This window comes from Electrona antarctica, assembly GCF_951216825.1.
Source record: "Electrona antarctica genome assembly, chromosome: 10".
NCBI classification, from domain to species: Eukaryota; Metazoa; Chordata; class Actinopteri; order Myctophiformes; family Myctophidae; genus Electrona; species Electrona antarctica.
The window spans coordinates 26,494,100-26,517,601 of NC_136791.1; the positions used below are offsets into that span (position 1 = coordinate 26,494,100).

The 23,502-nt window shown below is 46.1% G+C and overlaps 2 protein-coding genes across 2 annotated transcripts in view; one reads left to right on the top strand and one right to left on the bottom strand.

Moving 5' to 3' along the window:
* The window catches only part of LOC306930557 (homeobox protein Nkx-2.5-like), a gene marked incomplete at its 5' end in the record, with an annotated part of 401,119 nt that overhangs the window by 91,433 nt on the left and 286,184 nt on the right, over positions 1-23,502 (bottom strand). The window lies entirely within an intron of this gene.
* The window catches only part of ttc7a (tetratricopeptide repeat domain 7A), a gene marked incomplete at both ends in the record, with an annotated part of 116,443 nt that overhangs the window by 65,180 nt on the left and 27,761 nt on the right, over positions 1-23,502 (top strand). The window contains 6 exon segments of the mRNA XM_079511563.1: positions 10,718-10,834; positions 14,092-14,213; positions 16,294-16,428; positions 22,761-22,814; positions 22,817-22,893; positions 22,895-22,963. Of these exon segments, the coding sequence (XP_079367689.1) occupies positions 10,718-10,834; positions 14,092-14,213; positions 16,294-16,428; positions 22,761-22,814; positions 22,817-22,893; positions 22,895-22,963 (574 nt within the window).

Here is a 23,502-nt window from a genome sequence, read left to right on the forward strand (position 1 = left end):
TTTAGTCCCAGGTAATCATAATATAGGGTATGATCTAACGGTGTATTTCCTAATTTAAAGTTTACTGTCAGGGCCCAGTTCTGACAGTACTGCTCCAGCAGGTCCAGGTGCTGCTGCAGTCCTTGTTGTGTGGGAGACAGCAACACCAGGTCGTCAGCATAGAGCATGAATTTGACTTCCTTGTCCTTAAGGGTTAGGCCAGGGGTTCCAGACTGCTCCAACAGTAATGCTAAATCATTAATGTAGATGTTAAATAGTGTTGGAGACAGACTGTTGCCCTGAAAAACACCTCTCCCTTGAGTGAATAGATCTGTAGATTTGTCACCAAGTTTCACTCCACATTTGTTATTGACATACATTGATTTAATTATGTCATACATTTTACCCCCTACACCAATTTGGAGAATTTTGTAATATAATCCCTCTTGCCAAATGGAATCAAATGCCTTTTTAAAATCAACGAAACATGCAAAAATGTTACCCTTACTTTTTTGGTGAACGTGATTACTAATTAGAGTATGTCGGGTGTAAATATGGTCAGTGGTGCGGTGATTTGGTAGAAAGCCAATTTGCCCTTTACTCAGGACATTGTGTTCCGTAAGGAAGGCCAGCATCCGGGCATTCATGATGCTGCAAAACACCTTCCCCAGATTACTGCTCACACATATGCCTCAGTAATTGTTAGGGTCCCATTTATCTCCACTCTTATATATTGGGGATATAAGCCCCCGGCTCCAGATCTCAGGAAAGCAACCTGATTGAAGGACGAGGTTGAACAAATTTGATTTATTTGATTGACAGCCATGGTTAATTGATTTGGTTGAAACTGTTGAGAGAGCAATGTGTCAATTAGACCAGAGATTTCAGGTGAGGTAACTTCATTTTAAATCTAACTTCACCATCAGGAGTCCATTTGTATTTATGATGTATGTCTCTCTCTCTCTCTCTCTCTCTCTCTCTCTCTCTCTCTCTCTCTCTCCTTCTCTCTCTCTCTGTCCTCCGTTGTTCACACTCATGGATGAGTGATGCCCCTGACAGAATGCATCCTCTGAGAGCCCCCTGGCACTTAGACACGCACGCACGCACGCACGCACGCACGCACGCACGCACGCACGCACGCACGCACGCACGCACACACACACGTGTGCGCGCACACACCAGAGACTCCCTCATCACTTAACCAGTTGTGTTCAGCACAAAGAGCTGAGTGAAAACACTCCATCTCTCCACCCCTCATCAACACACACGCACACACACGCACGCACGCACGCACGCACGCACGCACGCACGCACGCGCACGCACGCACGCACGGCACGCACACACAAATGATGAATATCTTTACCCTCTTTGTTTGGTATTGATCTCTCTCTATACGATGGTTGAGCTCCACCCGTCACAGCGTTCATTTGGCTCCGTAGGACTTTATTGATTGAATTCTAATTTAGAATGAAACGTGTAAAAATGTTTATTTTTATTTATCGTGCATTTTTTATTCGTCTACTTACTGTATTATCTACTGCAGGGGTTCCCAAAGTGGGGTCCGGGGACCCCCAGGGGTCCCTGAGGGAGTTCCAGGGGTCCCCAGCTAAATGATAGTTTGGAACCAAATGGACCCTTATGGGTCTGTAACTCAGAGAGTGTACAAATGGAACCAAATGGACCCTTATGGGTCTGTAACTCTGAGAGTGTACAAATGGAACCAAATGAACCCTTATGGGTCTGTAACTCAGAGAGTGTACAAATGGAACCAAATGGACCCTTATGGGTCTGTAACTCAGAGAGTGTACAAATGGAACCAAATGGACCCTTATGGGTCTGTAACTCTGAGAGTGTACAAATGGAACCAAATGAACCCTTATGGGTCTGTAACTCAGAGAGTGTACAAATGGAACCAAATGAACCCTTATGGGTCTGTAACTCAGAGAGTGTACAAATGGAACCAAATGGACCCTTATGGGTCTGTAACTCAGAGAGTGTACAAATGGAACCAAATGGACCCTTATGGGTCTGTAACTCAGAGAGTGTACAAATGGAACCAAATGGACCCTTATGGGTCTGTAACTCAGAGAGTGTACAAATGGAACCAAATGGACCCTTATGGGTCTGTAACTCAGAGAGTGTACAAATGGAACCACATGGACCCGTTAGGAACCACTGCTCTGCAGCATGCGTACAGCACTGAATTGTACAATACACAGAACATTATGCATATACAGTATGAACGTACAGTATGGCTGGTAGGTGTGCACCATTATGAAATTATGACCCATATCCGATCTCTGATTTTTCTGCAGGGTCATATCTGCCGATACCGATTCTGACCGATTCCGATATTATAGGCCTACAGAAGACCACAATGGAAACAAAGCCTAGACCCTATAGGGGCTTGGCCCAAATAAAGTGTGCAATCAATCAATCAATAAATATACTCTTTTTTTCCCTGATTGAATGAATGAATGAATGCCTTTATTGCAGACTCACACCAGGGCTCCACCGGGCGCGTCAGCGTCGCGTCTCTGTCACCGTCAGGGAATGTTCCCTTTTTAATCAATGAAGGGTGGCTCCACTGCCCGCGTTGCGTTGCGTGACGCGTGACGCGTGCATTAAAATTGAACCGGTGCGTTTTTTGACGCACGCGACGGAGACGCAACGCGTCCGGTGGAGCCCTGGCGTCAGGGTCCATAGAGAAACATACAAAACACAAAATACAATATACAGTCCAAATGTACATGTTAGACATGCATTTGTGACAGTTATAAATAAAGGCTTTTAAGCCAATGTCTTCTAAGGCTAGAGGAGTATCTAGTGCAACTTTTGACAGGGTTATTTATACTGACGATGATGCTATTCACACTTCACAGACTCATCCAAGCGACACATGAATCTATGCATTACGTTCCGGAGAACAGCTGGAAAAGTATTGACTCTTGCAGCCACAAACATTTCACTTGTACTGCACCATCTAGGCTTTTTGAGTAAAATTCTCATGGCATCATTATACGCTATACTTGAAGTTTCTGAATACTTGCTTGAGATGAGCACACAAGCTAAATGTAGAATTTAGCCATTGACGGTCACATTGTTATTGCGTTATCATCATCATCGGTGAAAATAATCTGGATTATTTTGAGACTGATCCAATACCAATTTATGGCCGATTCCGATTACACTACCGATTATATGGTGCATCTCTATAGTAGCTGTGCATGTTTGTGTGTATTTGTTTTTGTTTTTTTATTTCTTCGTACTGTATCTATAGCCCATTATGGACAGGAACCCCTTTTGGTGTTTTAAGCATTATGTTATACTTTAGCTATTGAAAAATAGCAGATATACAAGCTCATAGCCCGGCACAGAGTGCCGCGCTACGAGCTTGTAGATCTGCTATTTTTGAAGAATGGTGAAAATGTGGCGCAAATCTTTGAATATATAATATTCTTTCAGAGCAAACGTTTTTTAACTCAAACCTATGCTTCTGGGGGGGGGGGGGGGGGCAATTATACATATCATTCTGGGGGTCCTTGACATGAAATAGTTTGAGAACCACTGATATAGAAACATAGGAGTTTTCTGGAAACTCTGAGAGTGTACAAATGGAACCAAATGGACCCTTATGGGTCTGTAACTCAGAGAGTGTACAAATGGAACCAAATGGACCCTTATGGGTCTGTAACTCAGAGAGTTTACAAATGGAACCAAATGGACCCTTATGGGTCTGTAACTCTGAGAGTGTACAAATGGAACCAAATGGACCCTTATGGGTCTGTAACTCAGAGAGTGTACAAATGGAACCAAATGGACCCTTATGGGTCTGTAACTCAGAGAGTGTACAAATGGAACCAAATGGACCCTTATGGGTCTGTAACTCTGAGAGTGTACAAATGGAACCAAATGAACCCTTATGGGTGTAACTCTGAGAGTGTACAAATGGAACCAAATGAACCCTTATGGGTCTGTAACTCTGAGAGTGTACAAATGGAACCAAATGAACCCTTATGGGTCTGTAACTCAGAGAGTGTACAAATGGAACCAAATGAACCCTTATGGGTCTGTAACTCAGAGAGTGTACAAATGGAACCAAATTGACCCTTATGGGTCTGTAACTCAGAGAGTGTACAAATGGAACCAAATGGACCCTTATGGGTCTGTAACTCAGAGAGTGTACAAATGGAACCAAATGAACCCTTATGGGTCTGTAACTCTGAGAGTGTACAAATGGAACCAAATGAACCCTTATGGGTCTGTAACTCTGAGAGGGTACAAATGGAACCAAATGAACCCTTATGGGTCTGTAACTCAGAGAGTGTACAAATGGAACCAAATGGACCCTTATGGGTCTGTAACTCTGAGAGTGTACAAATGGAACCAAATGAACCCTTATGGGTCTGTAACTCAGAGAGTGTACAAATGGAACCAAATGAACCCTTATGGGTCTGTAACTCTGAGAGTGTACAAATGGAACCAAATGGACCCTTATGGGTCTGTAACTCAGAGAGTGTACAAATGGAACCAAATGGACCCTTATGGGTCTGTAACTCAGAGAGTTTACAAATGGAACCAAATGGACCCTTATGGGTCTGTAACTCTGAGAGTGTACAAATGGAACCAAATGGACCCTTATGGGTCTGTAACTCAGAGAGTGTACAAATGGAACCAAATGGACCCTTATGGGTCTGTAACTCAGAGAGTGTACAAATGGAACCAAATGGACCCTTATGGGTCTGTAACTCTGAGAGTGTACAAATGGAACCAAATGAACCCTTATGGGTGTAACTCTGAGAGTGTACAAATGGAACCAAATGAACCCTTATGGGTCTGTAACTCTGAGAGTGTACAAATGGAACCAAATGAACCCTTATGGGTCTGTAACTCAGAGAGTGTACAAATGGAACCAAATGAACCCTTATGGGTCTGTAACTCAGAGAGTGTACAAATGGAACCAAATTGACCCTTATGGGTCTGTAACTCAGAGAGTGTACAAATGGAACCAAATGGACCCTTATGGGTCTGTAACTCAGAGAGTGTACAAATGGAACCAAATGAACCCTTATGGGTCTGTAACTCTGAGAGTGTACAAATGGAACCAAATGAACCCTTATGGGTCTGTAACTCTGAGAGGGTACAAATGGAACCAAATGAACCCTTATGGGTCTGTAACTCAGAGAGTGTACAAATGGAACCAAATGGACCCTTATGGGTCTGTAACTCTGAGAGTGTACAAATGGAACCAAATGAACCCTTATGGGTCTGTAACTCAGAGAGTGTACAAATGGAACCAAATGAACCCTTATGGGTCTGTAACTCTGAGAGTGTACAAATGGAACCAAATGAACCCTTATGGGTCTGTAACTCAGAGAGTGTACAAATGGAACCAAATGAACCCTTATGGGTCTGTAACTCAGAGAGTGTACAAATGGAACCAAATGAACCCTTATGGGTCTGTAACTCTGAGAGTGTACAAATGGAACCAAATGAACCCTTATGGGTCTGTAACTCAGAGAGTGTACAAATGGAACCAAATGAACCCTTATGGGTCTGTAACTCAGAGAGTGTACAAATGGAACCAAATGGACCCTTATGGGTCTGTAACTCAGAGAGTGTACAAATGGAACCACATGGACCCGTTAGGAACCACTGCTCTGCAGCATGCGTACAGCACTGAATTGTACAATACACAGAACATTATGCATATACAGTATGAACGTACAGTATGGCTGGTAGGTGTGCACCATTATGAAATTATGACCCATATCCGATCTCTGATTGTTCTGCAGGGTCATATCTGCCGATACCGATTCCGACCAATTCCGATATTATAGGCCTACAGAAGACCACAATGGAAACAAAGCCTAGACCCTATAGGGGCTTGGCCCAAATAAAGTGTGCAATCAATCAATCAATAAATATACTATTTTTTTTCCTGATTGAATGAATGAATGAATGCCTTTATTGCAGACTCACACCAGGGCTCCACCGGGCGCGTCAGCGTCGCGTCTCTGTCACCGTCAGGGAATGTTCCCTTTTTAATCAATGAAGGGTGGCTCCACTGCCCGCGTTGCGTTGCGTGACGCGTGACGCGTGCATTAAAATTGAACCGGTGCGTTTTTTGACGCACGCGACGGAGACGCAACGCGTCCGGTGGAGCCCTGGCGTCAGGGTCCATAGAGAAACATACAAAACACAAAATACAATATACAGTCCAAATGTACATGTTAGACATGCATTTGTGACAGTTATAAATAAAGGCTTTTAAGCCAATGTCTTCTAAGGCTAGAGGAGTATCTAGTGCAACTTTTGACAGGGTTATTTATACTGACGATGATGCTATTCACACTTCACAGACTCATCCAAGCGACACATGAATCTATGCATTACGTTCCGGAGAACAGCTGGAAAAGTATTGACTCTTGCAGCCACAAACATTTCACTTGTACTGCACCATCTAGGCTTTTTGAGTAAAATTCTCATGGCATCATTATACGCTATACTTGAAGTTTCTGAATACTTGCTTGAGATGAGCACACAAGCTAAATGTAGAATTTAGCCATTGACGGTCACATTGTTATTGCGTTATCATCATCATCGGTGAAAATAATCTGGATTATTTTGAGACTGATCCAATACCAATTTATGGCCGATTCCGATTACACTACCGATTATATGGTGCATCTCTATAGTAGCTGTGCATGTTTGTGTGTATTTGTTTTTGTTTTTTTATTTCTTCGTACTGTATCTATAGCCCATTATGGACGGGAACCCCTTTTGGTGTTTTAAGCATTATGTTATACTTTAGCTATTGAAAAATAGCAGATATACAAGCTCATAGCCCGGCACAGAGTGCCGCGCTACGAGCTTGTAGATCTGCTATTTTTGAAGAATGGTGAAAATGTGGCGCAAATCTTTGAATATATAATATTCTTTCAGAGCAAACGTTTTTTAACTCAAACCTATGCTTCTGGGGGGGGGGGGGGGCAATTATACATATCATTCTGGGGGTCCTTGACATGAAATAGTTTGAGAACCACTGATATAGAAACATAGGAGTTTTCTGGAAACTGGCATGATTTAGAAGACATTTTGATTTAGCGACAGTTCTGAGGTCTGAATGGGACAAGGGACAGTTCTGAGGTCTGAATGGGACTAGGGACAGTTCTGAGGTCTGAATGGGACAAGGGACAGTTCTGAGGTCTGAATGGGACAAGGGACAGTTCTGAGGTCTGAATGGGACTAGGGACAGTTCTGAGGCCTGAATGGGACTAGGGACAGTTCTGAGGCCTGAATGGGACTATAGGGACAGTTCTGAGGCCTGAATGGGACTATAGGGACAGTTCTGAGGCCTGAATGGGACTAGGGACAGTTCTGAGGTCTGAATGGGACTATAGGGACAGTTCTGAGGCCTGAATGGGACTATAGGGACAGTTCTGAGGCCTGAATGGGACTATAGGGACAGTTCTGAGGCCTGAATGGGACTAGGGACAGTTCTGAGGTCTGAATGGGACTAGGGACAGTTCTGAGGCCTGAATGGGACTATAGGGACAGTTCTGAGGTCTGAATGGGACTAGGGACAGTTCTGAGGTCTGAATGGGACTAGGGACAGTTCTGAGGCCTGAATGGGACTATAGGGACAGTTCTGAGGCCTGAATGGGACTAGGGACAGTTCTGAGGCCTGAATGGGACTATAGGGACAGTTCTGAGGTCTGAATGGGACTAGGGACAGTTCTGAGGCCTGAATAGGACTAGGGACAGTTCTGAGGTCTGAATGGGACTATAGGGACAGTTCTGAGGCCTGAATGGGACTATAGGGACAGTTCTGAGGCCTGAATGGGACTAGGGACAGTTCTGAGGTCTGAATGGGACTAGGGACAGTTCTGAGCCCTGAATGGGACTATAGGGACAGTTCTGAGGTCTGAATGGGACTATAGGGACAGTTCTGAGGTCTGAATGGGACTAGGGACAGTTCTGAGGTCTGAATGGGACTAGGGACAGTTCTAGGTCTGAATGGGACTAGGGACAGTTCTGAGGTCTGAATGGGACTAGGGACAGTTCTGAGGTCTGAATGGGACTATAGGGACAGTTCTAGGTCTGAATGGGACTAGGGGCAGTTCTGAGGTTTGAATGGGACTAGGGGCAGTTCTGAGGTTTGAATGGGACTAGGGACAGTTCTGAGGTCTGAATGGGACTAGGGGCAGTTCTGAGGTTTGAATGGGACTAGGGACAGTTCTGAGGTCTGAATGGGACTAGGGGCAGTTCTGAGGTCTGAATGGGACTAGGGACAGTTCTGAGGCCTGAATGGGACTAGGGACAGTTCTGAGGTCTGAATGGGACTAGGGACAGTTCTGAGGTCTGAATGGGACTATAGGGACAGTTCTGAGGTCTGAATGGGACTAGGGACAGTTCTGAGGTCTGAATGGGACTAGGGACAGTTCTGAGGTCTGAATGGGACTAGGGACAGTTCTAGGTCTGAATGGGACTAGGGACAGTTCTGAGGTCTGAATGGGACTAGGGACAGTTCTAGGTCTGAATGGGACTAGGGACAGTTCTAGGTCTGAATGGGACTAGGGACAGTTCTAGGTCTGAATGGGACTAGGGACAGTTCTGAGGTCTGAATGGGACTAGGGACAGTTCTGAGGTCTGAATGGGACTAGGGACAGTTCTGAGGTCTGAATGGGACAAGGGACAGTTCTGAGGTCTGAATGGGACAAGGGACAGTTCTGAGGTCTGAATGGGACAAGGGACAGTTCTGAGGTCTGACAAAGCCAACTCGAGTCGTGACAAATCATGACATCAAACAAAATTTTTGGGGCCGAAAAAATTATTAGAAAGAAGAAAAAACGGCAGGTTACACTTTTTTTGTTGTTTTTCTTCTTTGTAATTATTTGTTTGGTCCAAAATATTGTTTGTGTTGTCATGAGTTGTCACGACTCGAGTTGGCTTTGTCCGTGGCGTAACCGTCTTTAAATAAATACTTTCTGAAATGTCTATGGGAAAAATGCATTGGGATTCATTTCCTGGTCCATGGTAGGGGGCGGGACTGCGACGCTCTATAGGACTAGGGACAGTTCTGAGGTCTGAATAGGACTATAGGGACAGTTCGTACGTCGCAAACACAGAACGCGCTGCATGAAGAAGCAACTCCGTTTAGCTTGGCATCACAGACAGTCCTGTTATGGAGTCTTTGGCTCCAACACGCAGTGACAATCCTCAGTGTGTTTACTCTGCCTTCTCCAGCAGCACCTCACCACCAGTGCAGCGCTGGCTTAATTCGCCCCCGAGCACACTTCACGGAGAGTCCAAAGCCCAAAAGGCTATTCAATAAAGCAGCAATCTCTCTTGACCTTTTAAATTAAATCTATTTAGGAAAAATGCACCAGTGCACAAAGACCCGCACACCGTCTGCACTTGCAATACGAACACTTTGGGCTCCATCTTGCGGCAGGGGCCCTTTTTCCTTAATTTGGGGATTTAGTATTGTGTGAGAGGTGTGGCCCCGTAAAATTTGTTATCTTGTGCCACAGCCTAAGTCCTTAAAACACCTCCATTACCCCTTACGTTATGCATAGGTGTGGTTTGGGCGTTACAATGATTAAACCAATCACCGTCCATGCCACCACCAATCACCATGCCATTGCCTTTAAGAGATCCATTATCCATTTAACATTATGCCCATGGCCATGGAAGAGCGACACACGTTGCTGCCTTGAAATAAAGCCTATTTTTATTTGATACAGAGGCCGGTTTGTTTTGTGTCCAGTAGCTCCAACACAGCCTCACTCATGCAAATCTAATAACTTCTTTGACTAGACAATTAAACACAATAAGCACAAGGAATTGACACTGCTGATTATAGTAAAATTCCAATGACAGAGATTTGTGGAGAATTAAGACAGAACGAGACCTGAGCTGTGAATGTTGTGCAACATGACTCAAGCCGAGGCAGCTCCAACTCATGTCTCACCGTCTCAGAGTCAGGAGCACATTATTTTATCAAACAGAATTCGCATTAGGGGTGGTTTGAAGAGACACTTTCCATTGTCCTAAACCTGTGTGCATAAGATAGCAAATATATAGGAAAAGTGCATCAACAGACACACCTCCATAGGAGTCGGCAAAATGAATAGTGGGTTGTGAGGCCGCAAGTTAACGTTTACGCATAGTGGAAGCTCCTAAATGCGTAATTCACGGAAAATGTTTATTATTGAGGATAAAGCATGGCATAAGATGGAGCCTTTATATATGTGTATGCTATGTGGCTACCTATTATTCAGCAGATGCCTGAAGATGAAGAAGGTCTTTGACCGAAACGTTGCCTAAATAAGTGTTCATATTGCAAGTGCAGACGGTGTGCGGGTCTTTGTGCACTTGTGCATGTTTTCTGAATACATTGAGCCCTGCCTACGCACCCGTCTCAGAGCATATCAGGTGTGCATAAGACTTTGTTGCCTAAATGAAATCTATTCAAAAGGCAGCCAAAAGGAAAATCAATAAATACATTGTTGGAAAAAAAAGGATCCAAGTGTTGGGCAGTAATACGGTCTACAAGCTTGATCTACAAGCTCACTGTAAACTTGTATAGGCTACATCTGTTATTATTTATTGTTGTGTGTGTGAGAACTACTGATTTGATTTGGAAGGTACAGTATTTGTAGAATCGGCCTCAGGTTTTAATGAGATGTGTGTGTGTGTGTGTGTGTGTGTGCGTGCGTGCGCGTGGTCCAGTCTGCTGTTCACCAAGGTGAAGCTGGAGGAGAGCATCCTGGGCCCGTCAACATCTCTCCAGACCTGTGAGGACATGTTGCAGCTCTGGCAGAGTCGATACGAACTCACCCGCACCAGGTGTGTATACTAGTCTCTCTACTAGGACACTATACTAACTCACCCGCACCAGGTGTGTATACTAGTCTCTCTACTAGGACACTATACTAAATCACTCGCACCAGGTGTGTATACTAGTCTCTCTACTAGGACACTATACGAACTGACCCGCACCAGGTGTGTATACTAGTCTCTCTACTAGGACACTATACGAACTGACCCGCACCAGGTGTGTATACTAGTCTCTCTACTAGGACACTATACGAACTGACCCGCACCAGGTGTGTATACTAGTCTCTCTACTAGGACACTATACGAACTGACCCGCACCAGGTGTGTATACTAGTCTCTCTACTAGGACACTATACGAACTGACCCGCACCAGGTGTGTATACTAGTCTCTCTACTAGGACACTATATGAACTCACCCGCACCATGTGTGTATACTAGTCTCTCTAGGACACTATACGAACTGACCCGCACCATGTGTGTATACTAGTCTCTCTACTAGGACACTATATGAACTCACCCGCACCAGGTGTGTATACTAGTCTCTCTAGGACACTATACGAACTGACCCGCACCATGTGTGTATACTAGTCTCTCTACTAGGACACTATACGAACTGACCAGCACCATGTGTGTATACTAGTCTCTCTAGGACACTACGAACTCACCTGCACCAGGTGTGTATACTAGTCTCTCTACTAGGACACTATACGAACTGACCCGCACCAGGTGTGTATACTAGTCTCTCTACTAGGACACTATATATGAACTCACCTGCACCAGGTGTGTATACTAGTCTCTCTACTAGGACACTATACGAACTGACCCGCACCAGGTGTGTATACTAGTCTCTCTACTAGGACACTATATGAACTCACCCGCACCATGTGTGTATACTAGTGTCTCTAGGACACTACGAACTCACCTGCACCAGGTGTGTATACTAGTCTCTCTACTAGGACACTATACGAACTGACCCGCACCAGGTGTGTATACTAGTCTCTCTACTAGGACACTATATGAACTCACCTGTACCAGGTGTGTATACTAGTCTCTCTACTAGGACACTATACGAACTGACCCGCACCAGGTGTGTATACTAGTCTCTCTACTAGGACACTAGTCTAGGACACAGTTAGCCTGGCTAATAAGCCAGACTAATATCACACAACACTGTCGCGGTATATCAGTCTGGGCTGGCTCCACTTGGATTTCATTTCCCGGGGAACATTTTCTCTTTGACGCAATTGGTCAGAGCTACTGTCAGTCAAAGGTCTCAAGCATTGAACGTCACTGTACCAAAGCCCGCCTATATTGCATACCGTGTCCCGATTGGTCCGACCTGTTCTCTGCTGTAGGAAAGAGGCGTGCTACTGAGCCTCGCCAGACCGTAATCCGCTGGTAGGCAACTTTTTTTTGCCAACGGCTGATTCGGTCTGGTTTATTAACCAGGCTAGGACACAGTCGCATCGCTTTGCTCTGTGTTTGGTGATTTGGTGACAGCTTGCACAGACAGTCGCATCGCTTTGCTCTGTGTTTGGTGATTGTGTTTGGTGTGCGCTCGCCCTCTTTTGTGTTCAGTGTATTCATTAATTACAGTTACACATCTTCCGTGAACTAATAGTGCTGTTGTTAATTATATAACGGCGCACTAGAGCCTGTTTATCGGATTGGATTCCAACTTCAAGCCTTGGAGGTAATAAAATGCCCCCAAAAAAGGCCGTGAGTTGGGATGAGATGGAGGAGATAAAAAGGACATTGGACTTTATGTCGGAGGAGCTTTCAACTGTTGTAAACCAGCAAAAGAAAATACTGGGACTGATGGCTGAAGTTCAGCAACTTAAACAACAAAATCTGGAGAAAGAAAAAAAGATTGGAATGCTGGAGGACCGAGTATCGGATCTCGAGCACCATGTGTGTATACTAGTCTCTCTACTAGGACACTATACGAACTGACCCGCACCAGGTGTGTATACTAGTCTCTCTACTAGGACACTATACGAACTGACCCGCACCAGGTGTGTATTATACTAGTCTCTCTACTAGGACACTATATGAACTCACCTGCACCAGGTGTGTATACTAGTCTCTCTACTAGGACACTATACGAACTGACCCGCACCAGGTGTGTATTATACTAGTCTCTCTACTAGGACACTACGAACTCACCTGCACCAGGTGTGTATACTAGTCTCTCTACTAGGACACTATATGAACTCACCTGCACCATGTGTGTATACTAGTCTCTCTACTAGGACACTACGAACATGAACCACGTGACCAGGCTGTTTTCTGCCCCCTCAATGTCGTAACTCTGTCTATACTCTATGGCTCTGTGTGTATACTCTCTACGTCAGTGTGCTTCCAAAACCGCTCGGGTCGAGACCCATGACAGAGATTAGACGTTTGACTGTACTGTTTTTACATATATGTTCAATGAACTATTCACTCAATCAATCAAACCCAAACTAGTGACAGTAGCAGGCTTGTAGATCGTGTGTGTGTGTGTGTGTGTGTGTGTGTGTGTGTGTGTGTGTGTGTGTGTGTGTGTGTGTGTGTGTGTGTGTGTGTGTGTGTGTGTGTGTGTGTGCGCGCGCATCCATCCACCCCTTGTTGTGTGGTGTGTATATTGTGTTTGCATGCAGCCGTGCGTGGTGGATTGTGGGTAATGAGTGGTATATAGATGAACACAACATGGCATGTGTGTGTTATTTGCGTAGTGAAGCATGTGCAGGCATCCATGTGTGTGCGTGTGCGTGTGCGTGTGCGTGTGCGCGTGTGCGTGTGCGTGTGTGTGTGTGTGTGTGTGTGTGTGTGTGTGAGATGTTTGATGTACGTGGGGGGGAGGTGTTGACTGTTCCTGGGCTATTGATTATCTGTACGGAGCGAATGTGTGCATGCATGCATATACGTATGTTAGGACTGTGTATGCCGTAGTAGTAGCCGCGTCCTTGTACGTTTCCGCAAGACTGCCTGTGTGTGCAATACCTTGTGCAATACTGTGTGTGTGCGCGCCGGTGTGTGTGTGTGTGTGTGTGTGTGTGTGTGTGTGTGTGTGTGTGTGTGTGTGTGTGTGTGTGTGTGTGTGTGTGTGTGAGTGTGTGTGTGTGTGTGTGTGCTTGCATTAATTCACTTGAGTGTTTTTTTTTTCATTTGTGTGTCTCTGCGTGATTGTATTCATGCATGACTGTGTATATACGCTGTTCATTGGCGTGTGTGTACTGACACGTGTGTGCGTGTGTGTGTGTGCGTGCGTGCGTGCGTTTCAGCGAGACAGACGACAGCAGCAGTCTCCAGGCTGCGGCAGACAGGCCAGAGACCACCAGCAGCCCTGTGTACAGGAAGCCCTCCATTCACCTCACCCTGCCTGACTTCCAGGACAACTCCACTGGTCTGAACTCTATACCTGCCTGTTATAGCATGTGTTGATTTCAACAGTTTTTTGTCATAGTATTTTAGTCGACGAAATCAACACGAAATAAAAGAGCAGCAAACATTAGAGGGATTAAAGGCGTAGTGAAACGGAAATGGTGGACATTTTAGTTTCATCTTGAAACGTTGGCTCTGAAGTTTCTGAACCAATCAGAAAAACTTATTTTTCATTTCACTACGCCTTTAACAACTCAACTCACTTACTACTCTGCCGCTAACGGTCAGGATGACCGTGTTTTTCGTGCAATTCCATTGGCCACTCTCTCCCTGCATCTCTTCTAATGCTCTTCACACCTCTCCCACCCGCGGCGGGGGGTTGACGACTTGCCATTGTCTTCTAAATGTCACATTCCAACTAATTCAAGGCAGCGTTTCAACTCGACAGGACAACTCGACTTATTTTTTCTTTTTCATTTCAGTTTACCAAAATATAATTATAGTGACGGTGTGAGCGCTATATTGAATACCCTTAAGCAGCGCGAGGTAATTAACGCCAACTGCCTGCAAATTATTTGGTCTTTGATTGTGTGATTAACGGATTATATATATATATAAATCATTTTAGACCAAATAACAAATACAATAGTGGGCGTTGGGGTGCTTCAGCTAGGTCAGGAGGTAAAAGGGGGTCGGGTGCGTCCAACACAGTTTGGGAGCGGATAAAACAATGGCAATGCGCCAGCCAGAGCCAGGCGCATTGCTCAGAGTCAGACGAAATACGACATTAGAGTTATATATTGTCATTTTTATATAGAGGGGGAAACATTATAGGCTACACGTGTATGGGTAAAGGGCCGGGCGCATCGATGTAATTAATATAGATTTGATAGATTCTGCCAGCTCCAGAGGTCCACATGCACTTCCGCATACCTCACCGTCAGTTACTTGAATTCATGAACATTTACATGCCTCCGTGTCCGTGAGAGGAAGAGAGAGAAAAAAGGAAAGCCGTGCGTGCAAACAGAACTGTTATCTTTTGACTGACAAAACATATAGAGGTTCGGGAGGTCTATCGTGTTGGAATGATTTCAAACACTGTCATTTTTTTTTGGAATCGCATCAGCAAGCATTCTCGCTCCAAAAAAAAAACATGATCCGGATTAGAAAGAGCTGGTGATATTAAATGCCAGAATAGGCTGTGGAACAATCCACAGCAGCAGGCTATAATGCCGGTTTTAGCGTGCCCTCCGAACCATCAGGATATGCAAACCGCATATAACAAATATAACCTCTAAAACAACATTTAGTCTACATGTCGATGTTGTGAGTACATTCGTAATGCAAGTTTTCAGCGAATGAAAGAATCAGTCATTACGACGGCATCAAGGCCCGCCAAATGCTAGGGATGCTAGGGTTTGTGTGGTTAACCTGCCAAACGTAGCAATGCCACAAAAAAACCTTTTAGGACTTTTTGTGTTGAATATTAATGTGTAAGCTTGTACTTATGTCTGTCTTCTCAAGGCCTAGTATTCATACTCCAGCTTTAGTCTTCAGTGATATAAGGTGACCACTTATATTACTGTTAGTAAAAACAGAGACATGTGTTTGGGCGAGCGGTGAAGTCGCTCACCACCGCGGCTCAGTGACGTCATGTTGTACTTTCCGGTGGTCACCTTATCACCTAAAACTAGAGTATGAATAGGCCTTTACGTGTAGTTTCCAATGGTCACCTTATCACCTAAAACTAGAGTATGAAGAGGCCTTTACGTGTAGTTTCCAGTGGTCACCTTATCACCTAAAACTAGAGTATGAATAGGCCTTTACGTGTAGTTTCCAGTGGTCACCTTATCACCTAAAACTAGAGTATGAATAGGCCTTTACGTGTAGTTTCCAGTGGTCACCTTATCACCTAAAACTAGAGTATGAATAGGCCTTTACGTGTAGTTTCCAGTGGTCACCTTATCACCTAAAACTAGAGTATGAATAGGCCTTTACGTGTAGTTTCCAGTGGTCACCTTATCACCTAAAACTAGAGTATGAAGAGGCCTTTACGTGCAACGTTGTGCACTGATCTACTCTGCTATGTGACCAACTGACAGGTTCCCAGAGCGCTCCCTCTGTGGCCGCCTCTCGTTTGGACGCGGCGCTGTCCGAAATATCGGCCATCAGCTCCGCCCAGCGCCAAGGACCCGCCCACGCCTGGAGCACCCTGGAACGCATCTGGTTACAAGCTGGTAAGACTCACATCAAATCAGGGCCGGCTGCAGGATGAAATGACTAAGGGTGCAGATGAAATTGTTGGGGTGCACAGGAAATATTGTTATTTTATTTCAACATACAGCTGTTAAATCAAACGGGGTGATAACTGTACAAGTGCTTCTGCCTCCAGAGGGCGCTGTGGACTGTGAATATTTAACGGATGCACGTTATTATTATTATTATACATTTGGAAAACGGTCTGGTCACGGTTTCCACTCTAGCAGCCAGTGTTATTTTCGTCAACTAAAACTAAGACGAAAAATGTTCATCGACTACCTTTTTCCACTGACAAAAACTAAATGAACTGTGTCCCTTTTGTGCCCATATATGGAGATCTCTGTATCTGTCTGTCTACTCCGGTGTCACTTTTATGCCCATATACAGATCCCTTACTGTACGGAGATCCCTGATTCCAATAGTATAATTATGCCTATATATGGGCGTAGCTGGTTTGTTTGGTGAAAGGAAACAGGAAAGGAGAAGGAATGCCGCTCTGTCCACTCCAGTGAAGTGGACGAGTGCAGAGGACGCATAGTGTTGAGTGGACGAGAGCAGAGCCTCAGAGACATATACCACTGTGGGGGGGGGGGGGGGGGGGGGGGGGGGGGGGGCGAGAGACACACGCACAGACCTGAGAGAAACAGGTGGAGAGAGAGAGAGATAAATAGGCTAGGAACCTAAAGTATATCCTGGTTCCATTGATCCAAGCTGGAACACAATAGAAACACACGCACGCACACACGCACACACACACCACACACACCACACCACACACACCACACACACACATGCAGCATATCAGGGTGTTACGCTAGCCAGCTGCGGGGTGGGGGTGGGGGGACTATGTCCCCGGTGATCGACCGTAATGCTATGGTTATTTTCATCGGCTGACCTCCCGACCCCGAGTAATTCCTCTGCTGAGAACAGGGCAAAAAACATGGAGAGTGTGCGTGCGTAAAAGTACATGAACCCGTGGATTTGCGCCCTCTACCGATGTTGACGTCAGACTTCGGTGCTCATACAGTAGTAAAATAACAAACGTGTGTGTGTGTGTGTGTGTGTGTGTGTGTGTGTGTGTGTGTGTGTGTGCGTGTGCGTGTGCTTGTGCGTGTGCGTGTGTGTGTGTGCACGCGTGCATGTGTGAGAGAGAGTCCCCACATTAGAACAACATTCCTCTCGTTATAGCTCACTTCCTGCCTCTGAATTTCACATTCTAATAGGCCACATATTGCAACCGAACGCACACACGCACGCACGCACGCACGCACGCACGCACGCACGCACGCACGCACGCACGCACGCACGCACGCACGCACGCACGCACGCACGCACGCACGCACGCACGCACGCACGCACACACACACACACACACACACACACACACGCACACACACACGCACACAAACGCAGGGCTATGGTGGGACACACTGTATGTGACGCCACACAGACACGTCACATACGCGTGAATCTATTTTGCGTCCGAGCATAGACATGGTAACGCCCTGCCTGCCTCTGATTGGCTTACCGACACTGCCCGTCTCGACTGTCCACTGAGGTGGATATATAGCTATGCTGGATAGTCTGATGCGAGGTTACTCTCCGTTTATTTTTGTAGAAGAGGCAAACTAATATTGTTTATGTTGTTTGCTTTGATGGAATAAGTGATTGAACATGTACGCCGTAATATGATTTGATTTGGGTGTGTTCTAAATAAAGTTTTGTGTTGATTATTTGGTATGTGTAAATTTGAAACATATTGTACTGTAAAAAGGTCTCTTTTTCCCTTCATCTTTATCTTTTTTAGTATAATAGTATTAGTTTACTATAATTAGATTAATACACGATAATCAACACACCCAAATCAAATCATAGTACAACGTACACGTGTGTTCAATCAATTATTCAATCAAAGCAAACGGCATATAAACAACACTAGTTTCCCTTTTCTACAAAAATAAAACGTACAAGTTAGTTACAAGGCTGCATTCTGTCGTGCGTGCCAAGCTGTCATTCTCTTGTATTATTTTCCCACCACGGAATAACCTCGCTTCTCGGAGGACAGTCAAGACAGGCAGTGTCGGTAGCGGTAGGCCAATCAGAGGCAGGCGGGGCGTTACCATGTCTATGCTCGGACGCAAAACAGATTCACGCGTCACATACACATATTATATAATAATATGAATGAACTGTACACCCACGGATTTGAATGGGACACACGCACACGCGCACACACATTATGTTGCCATTATTGCTGTTTTCTCATTTATGTGAGAGCTCAGGTGAGGTCCCTCTTATGTAAGCACCACAGGCCCATTCATTGAATCGCTTTTCCCTGAGATGACAAAAATAAACACGGGCATCAAACAGTGCATGTGCTAAATGCCCCCATCTGTGCACCGTTGAGACACACACACACACACACACACACACACACACACTGAAAGACCTGGGTCTGTCACATGCACGCAGCAAACACGCATGCACTGGCTCGCACGCACGCACGCACGCACGCACGCACGCACGCACGCACGCACGCACGCACGCACGCACGCACGCACGCACGCACGCACGCACGCACGCACACACACAAGCACGCACACACACACACACACACACAGTAGCATATGCTATGAACATACCCATCCGCAAACACACACAAAAATGAATCACACTCAAGCCCAGCGGTGTGACGCCGCACACTGTGAGCTGGCAGGTTGCGCGACGCCATTGTGTGACAGGAATAACAATGGGCCGTCTTCACACGCTGTGCTGTCAGGGAACTGGACCGCTTGACCTCTCGCTATGCAGGATGGCCACTCAGCCTCACGTCTTCACTTCACACAATGTAGCTATTATCGGTATATGTCGTAGCGTGATTTGATATGTACCCTCGGTTCTTTTTCTACGCTCGTGTATGTTTCCTTTTTACAGTCACTGTGTGTGCGTGCGTGCGTGCGTGCATGCGTGCGTGCGTGCGTGCGTGCGTGCGTGCACGTGTGAGAGAGAGAGAGAGAGAGAGAGAGAAAGAGAGAGCCTGGGGTTTCTCTTGAGCTTCCCAGCAGCAACAGTGATGCCCATATTTAGGCAATAGTCTCATTACTTCCCAGGCACTACAGTGCTCTCTCTCTCTCTCTCTCTCTCTCTGTCTGTCTGTCTGTCTGTCTGTCTGTCTGTCTGTCTGTCTGTCTGTCTGTCTGTCTGTCTGTCTGTCCCTAGCAGTCACTAACTCAGACCAGGTATAAATTTTTTGACTTTATTTAATCCAGTACATACGGTACAGTACAGTAATACGGTACAGTACAGTACATACGGTACAGTACAGTAGGCAACGATCACATCCAGGAGCTCCATCAGCACAGGCTCAATTTAACTTAACCGGCAGGGATCAGATCAGGCAGAGGATCAACACCAGGGTCCAGCTAATCAGGAAGCAGGAATTCAGACAGGATGGTTTAAGGAGTCGGGTAAGAATTGCTGCAAGGCTTAGTGTAATGCAGCAAAAAGACAGACATTGGAAACCCCCACTAGTGTTTTTTGTGATATAGTGCTGGCGGTAGTTTAAGCAACTAGTCGACTATTCAACTAGTCGACTAGTAAATCCACTAGTTGACCTTGCTGGTACTAGTTGACTAGTTGATAATATAAGAAAAAAACGAGAAAAAAAACGAGGTAGTTAAACAACTAGTCGACTAGGAAACTAGGCAACTAGTCACCTAGTAAAAATCACTAGAAGTGAAAGCCCTAGCTGAACGCAATAAGCAATAATTCAAGCTCCCGCTAATCAAAACACTGATTGCATTGCTAGTATAGGCCTCGTTAGGCCTCAGCAGAGCCTTGAGTAGTTTCACTTTCAGCCAAAACAACAAGACATCTTCTTCTCTGCTCATGTTGCACATTTAGCTGGCACTTGCCACCTACCGCGTCTACCGCCCCCTGCATGGCGTTTAAGGTGTTAAGTCAGACCTCCCGTTATAGTCCGACCTGTGCTGTATGTCAGTGGTTCCCAAAGTGGGGTCCGGGGACCCCCAGAGGTCCTTGAGGGAGTTCCAGGGGGTCCCCAGCTAAATTATAGTTTGGAACCAAATGGACCCTTATGGGTCTCTAACTCTGAGATTGTACAAATGGAACCAAACAGACCGGGTTACAAATCACCTGTGTTGCAGGTTACAAATCACCTGTGCTGTGGCTACAAATCACCCGTGCTACGGATTACAAATCACCTGTGTTGCGGGTTACAAATCACCTGTGCTGCAGGTTACAAATCACCCATGCTGCGGGTTACAAATCACCTGTGTTACGGGTTACAAATCACCTGTGTTGCGGGTTACAAATAACCCGTGCTGCGGGTTACAAATCACCTATGGCTTCCTGTGAGCTTAGGGTTAGGTTAGGGTTTGGGAGAGTGTTAGTAATGGTCGGACTAGCGGGAGGTCGGACCAATGCCACGCTTACCATCCATGGGACCGCATGAGGACCGCAGGAATCTTTTCATGTAGAGTGACTTCCCCCAAGGCATGTCCTTCTGGAGCTATGCCACAATTCGAGGTCACACACGCGCCATTTTCTACAGTATGTTAGACTGATAAATGAGAGATATTGCCTGTGATTTCTGTTAACTTTTGACTGCGGCGCAGTTCATAATTAGCTACTGAGCTCACAGTATACGGTATAGGTCGCCTGTGCTATTTATTAATAAAAGTTGATGGACAAGAGAATGATGTCATTCTCTGGCTCTCTCTCTCTATCTCTCTCTCTCTGTCTCTCTCTCTCTCTCTCTCTCTCTCTCTCTCTCTGTCTCTCTCTCTCTCTCTGTCTCTCTCCCTCGCCCACCCCTCTTTGCCTTTCCCTTCGCCCTGCCTTATCCTCCTCTCCATCTTTCATTTCCTGCATCCCTCGTTTTCTCACTCTCTCTCTCTCTCCCTCTTGCCCACGTTACCCTTACTACACCTCCTGTCGGTCCCTTCCCTCCCTCCCTTTTCCTCTTCCTCCCTCTTCTCTCACAATGCCTTCATCCCTCACGATGCCTCTCTCTCTCTCTCTCTCTCTCTCTCCTCTATCCTTCCTTACACACTCTCCCTCCTGTTCTCTCTTGTTTTCTCCTCCGTGGTCTTTCCACTGTCCTCTGTCCTCTGTCCTCTTCCCCGTCTCTGTATTTTTAAAGGTTACTTTGCTTTGATAAAGAGCCACACAGGACACAGTCTGACTGGAGTGGGAGACACGCACGCACGCACGCACGCACGCACGCACGCACGCACGCACGCACGCACGTATACACAGACACACACTGGACACAGTCCGACTGCGGGAGACACACTCAAACCAGACGCAACATCGTTGCCCTCAGGGCTCTATACTGTTGACTTTAAATGTCTTGGCTGAAGATAGCCGATAGAGAAGTCCAAACGTGTCGATTTTCGTTTTAAGACAACAATTTAACTTGTATCTTAAATGGGGGTCCGTACTCCGTATAGCCTAATGCATGTCAAACTGTGGGTCCTTGAAATTGAACGAGTTGAGAATCACTGCTATAGAGCCGTAAAAATCTTCCCTGGCATATCTTTTCAAATGGGGGTCCGCGGGGCTAATTAGTGTCAATTTGGGGGTCCTTGACATGAAAAAGTTTGGGAATCACTGATATAGGTTATTCAGAAAACTGTTAGGATTTAGAAGGCATTATTTTGTAGAATGTGCGTTTGGGTCTGGTTTCAGGGAGGTGCTTTTAGCAGAGTTTCCCAGATTTTCATTGCACGGGAGCAGCGCATGTTCGCCAACCAGCAGCGCATGTTCGCCAACCAGCAACGCATGTTCGCCAACCAGCAGCGCATGTTCGCCAACCAGCAGTACATGTTCGCCAACCAGCAGTACATGTTCGCCAACCAGCAGTACATGTTCGCCAACCAGCAGTACATGTTCGCCAACCAGCAGTACATGTTCGCGAACCGTCAGTACATGTTCGCCAACCAGCAGTACATGTTCGCCAACCAGCAGTACATGTTCGCCAACCGTCAGTACATGTTCGCCAACCGTCAGTACATGTTCGCCAACCAGCAGTACATGTTCGCCAACCAGCAGTACATGTTCGCCAACCAGCAGCACATGTTCGCCAGCCAGCAGCACATTTTCGCCAACCAGCAGCGCATGTTCGCCAACTTTTCTGCATGTTCGGACTAACGGGACTTATGGGCAGTCCTCTAAAATTCATCCTCCCCCCCCCCCCCCCCCCCCCTCTCTCTCTCTCTCTCTCTCTCTGTCTCTCTCTCTTTCTCTCTCTCTTTCTCTCTCTCTCTCTCACTCTCTCTCTCTCCAGGGGAGATGTTCATGGCGGACGGCCGGCTGAAGGAGGCTCAGTTCTGCGTGGCCGAGGCGGCTCGCTGTCGCCCAACTCCCACAACGTGATGCTGCAGCGCGGCCGTCTGGCCGAGCTGAGGGGCCTCCTGGACCGAGGCCAAGGGCCTCTACGACGAGGCCCTGGCCATACATCCCACGGGACAACGCATCCTGGTGCACATGGTGAGAGACACGCGCACTCACGCACACACACACACACACACACACACACACACACACACACACACACATATACCCAACTGGACAACGCATCCTGGTGCACATGGTGAGAGACACACACACACACACACACACACACACACACACACACACACACACACACACACACACACCTAAGGATCCCTCTGCAGGCAGATGCACATACACGTTATGTATGCATCCTTGTGCACATCGTGAGAGACAGAAACAAATTACGTGCACATATTACACGCAGGCACGCACGCGCGCACACACGCACGCACGCACACACGCACGCACCCTATGCTGTTCTATGCTGGGCCTATTCAGTTGGCAGCCTGCGGGCCACATCCGGCCCAGAAACAACCTCTGAGTGTCCCAGTGAGCTTGAATTAAATAGGCTATTTTAATACAATTTTTCAAACATTTTTAATGTAACAGACTTTATACATTTATTTTGTTAATACAAATGTTATTATTAAGCCTACAGTAGCACTGCAAGAGCACGCTCTAAAGACCAGAAC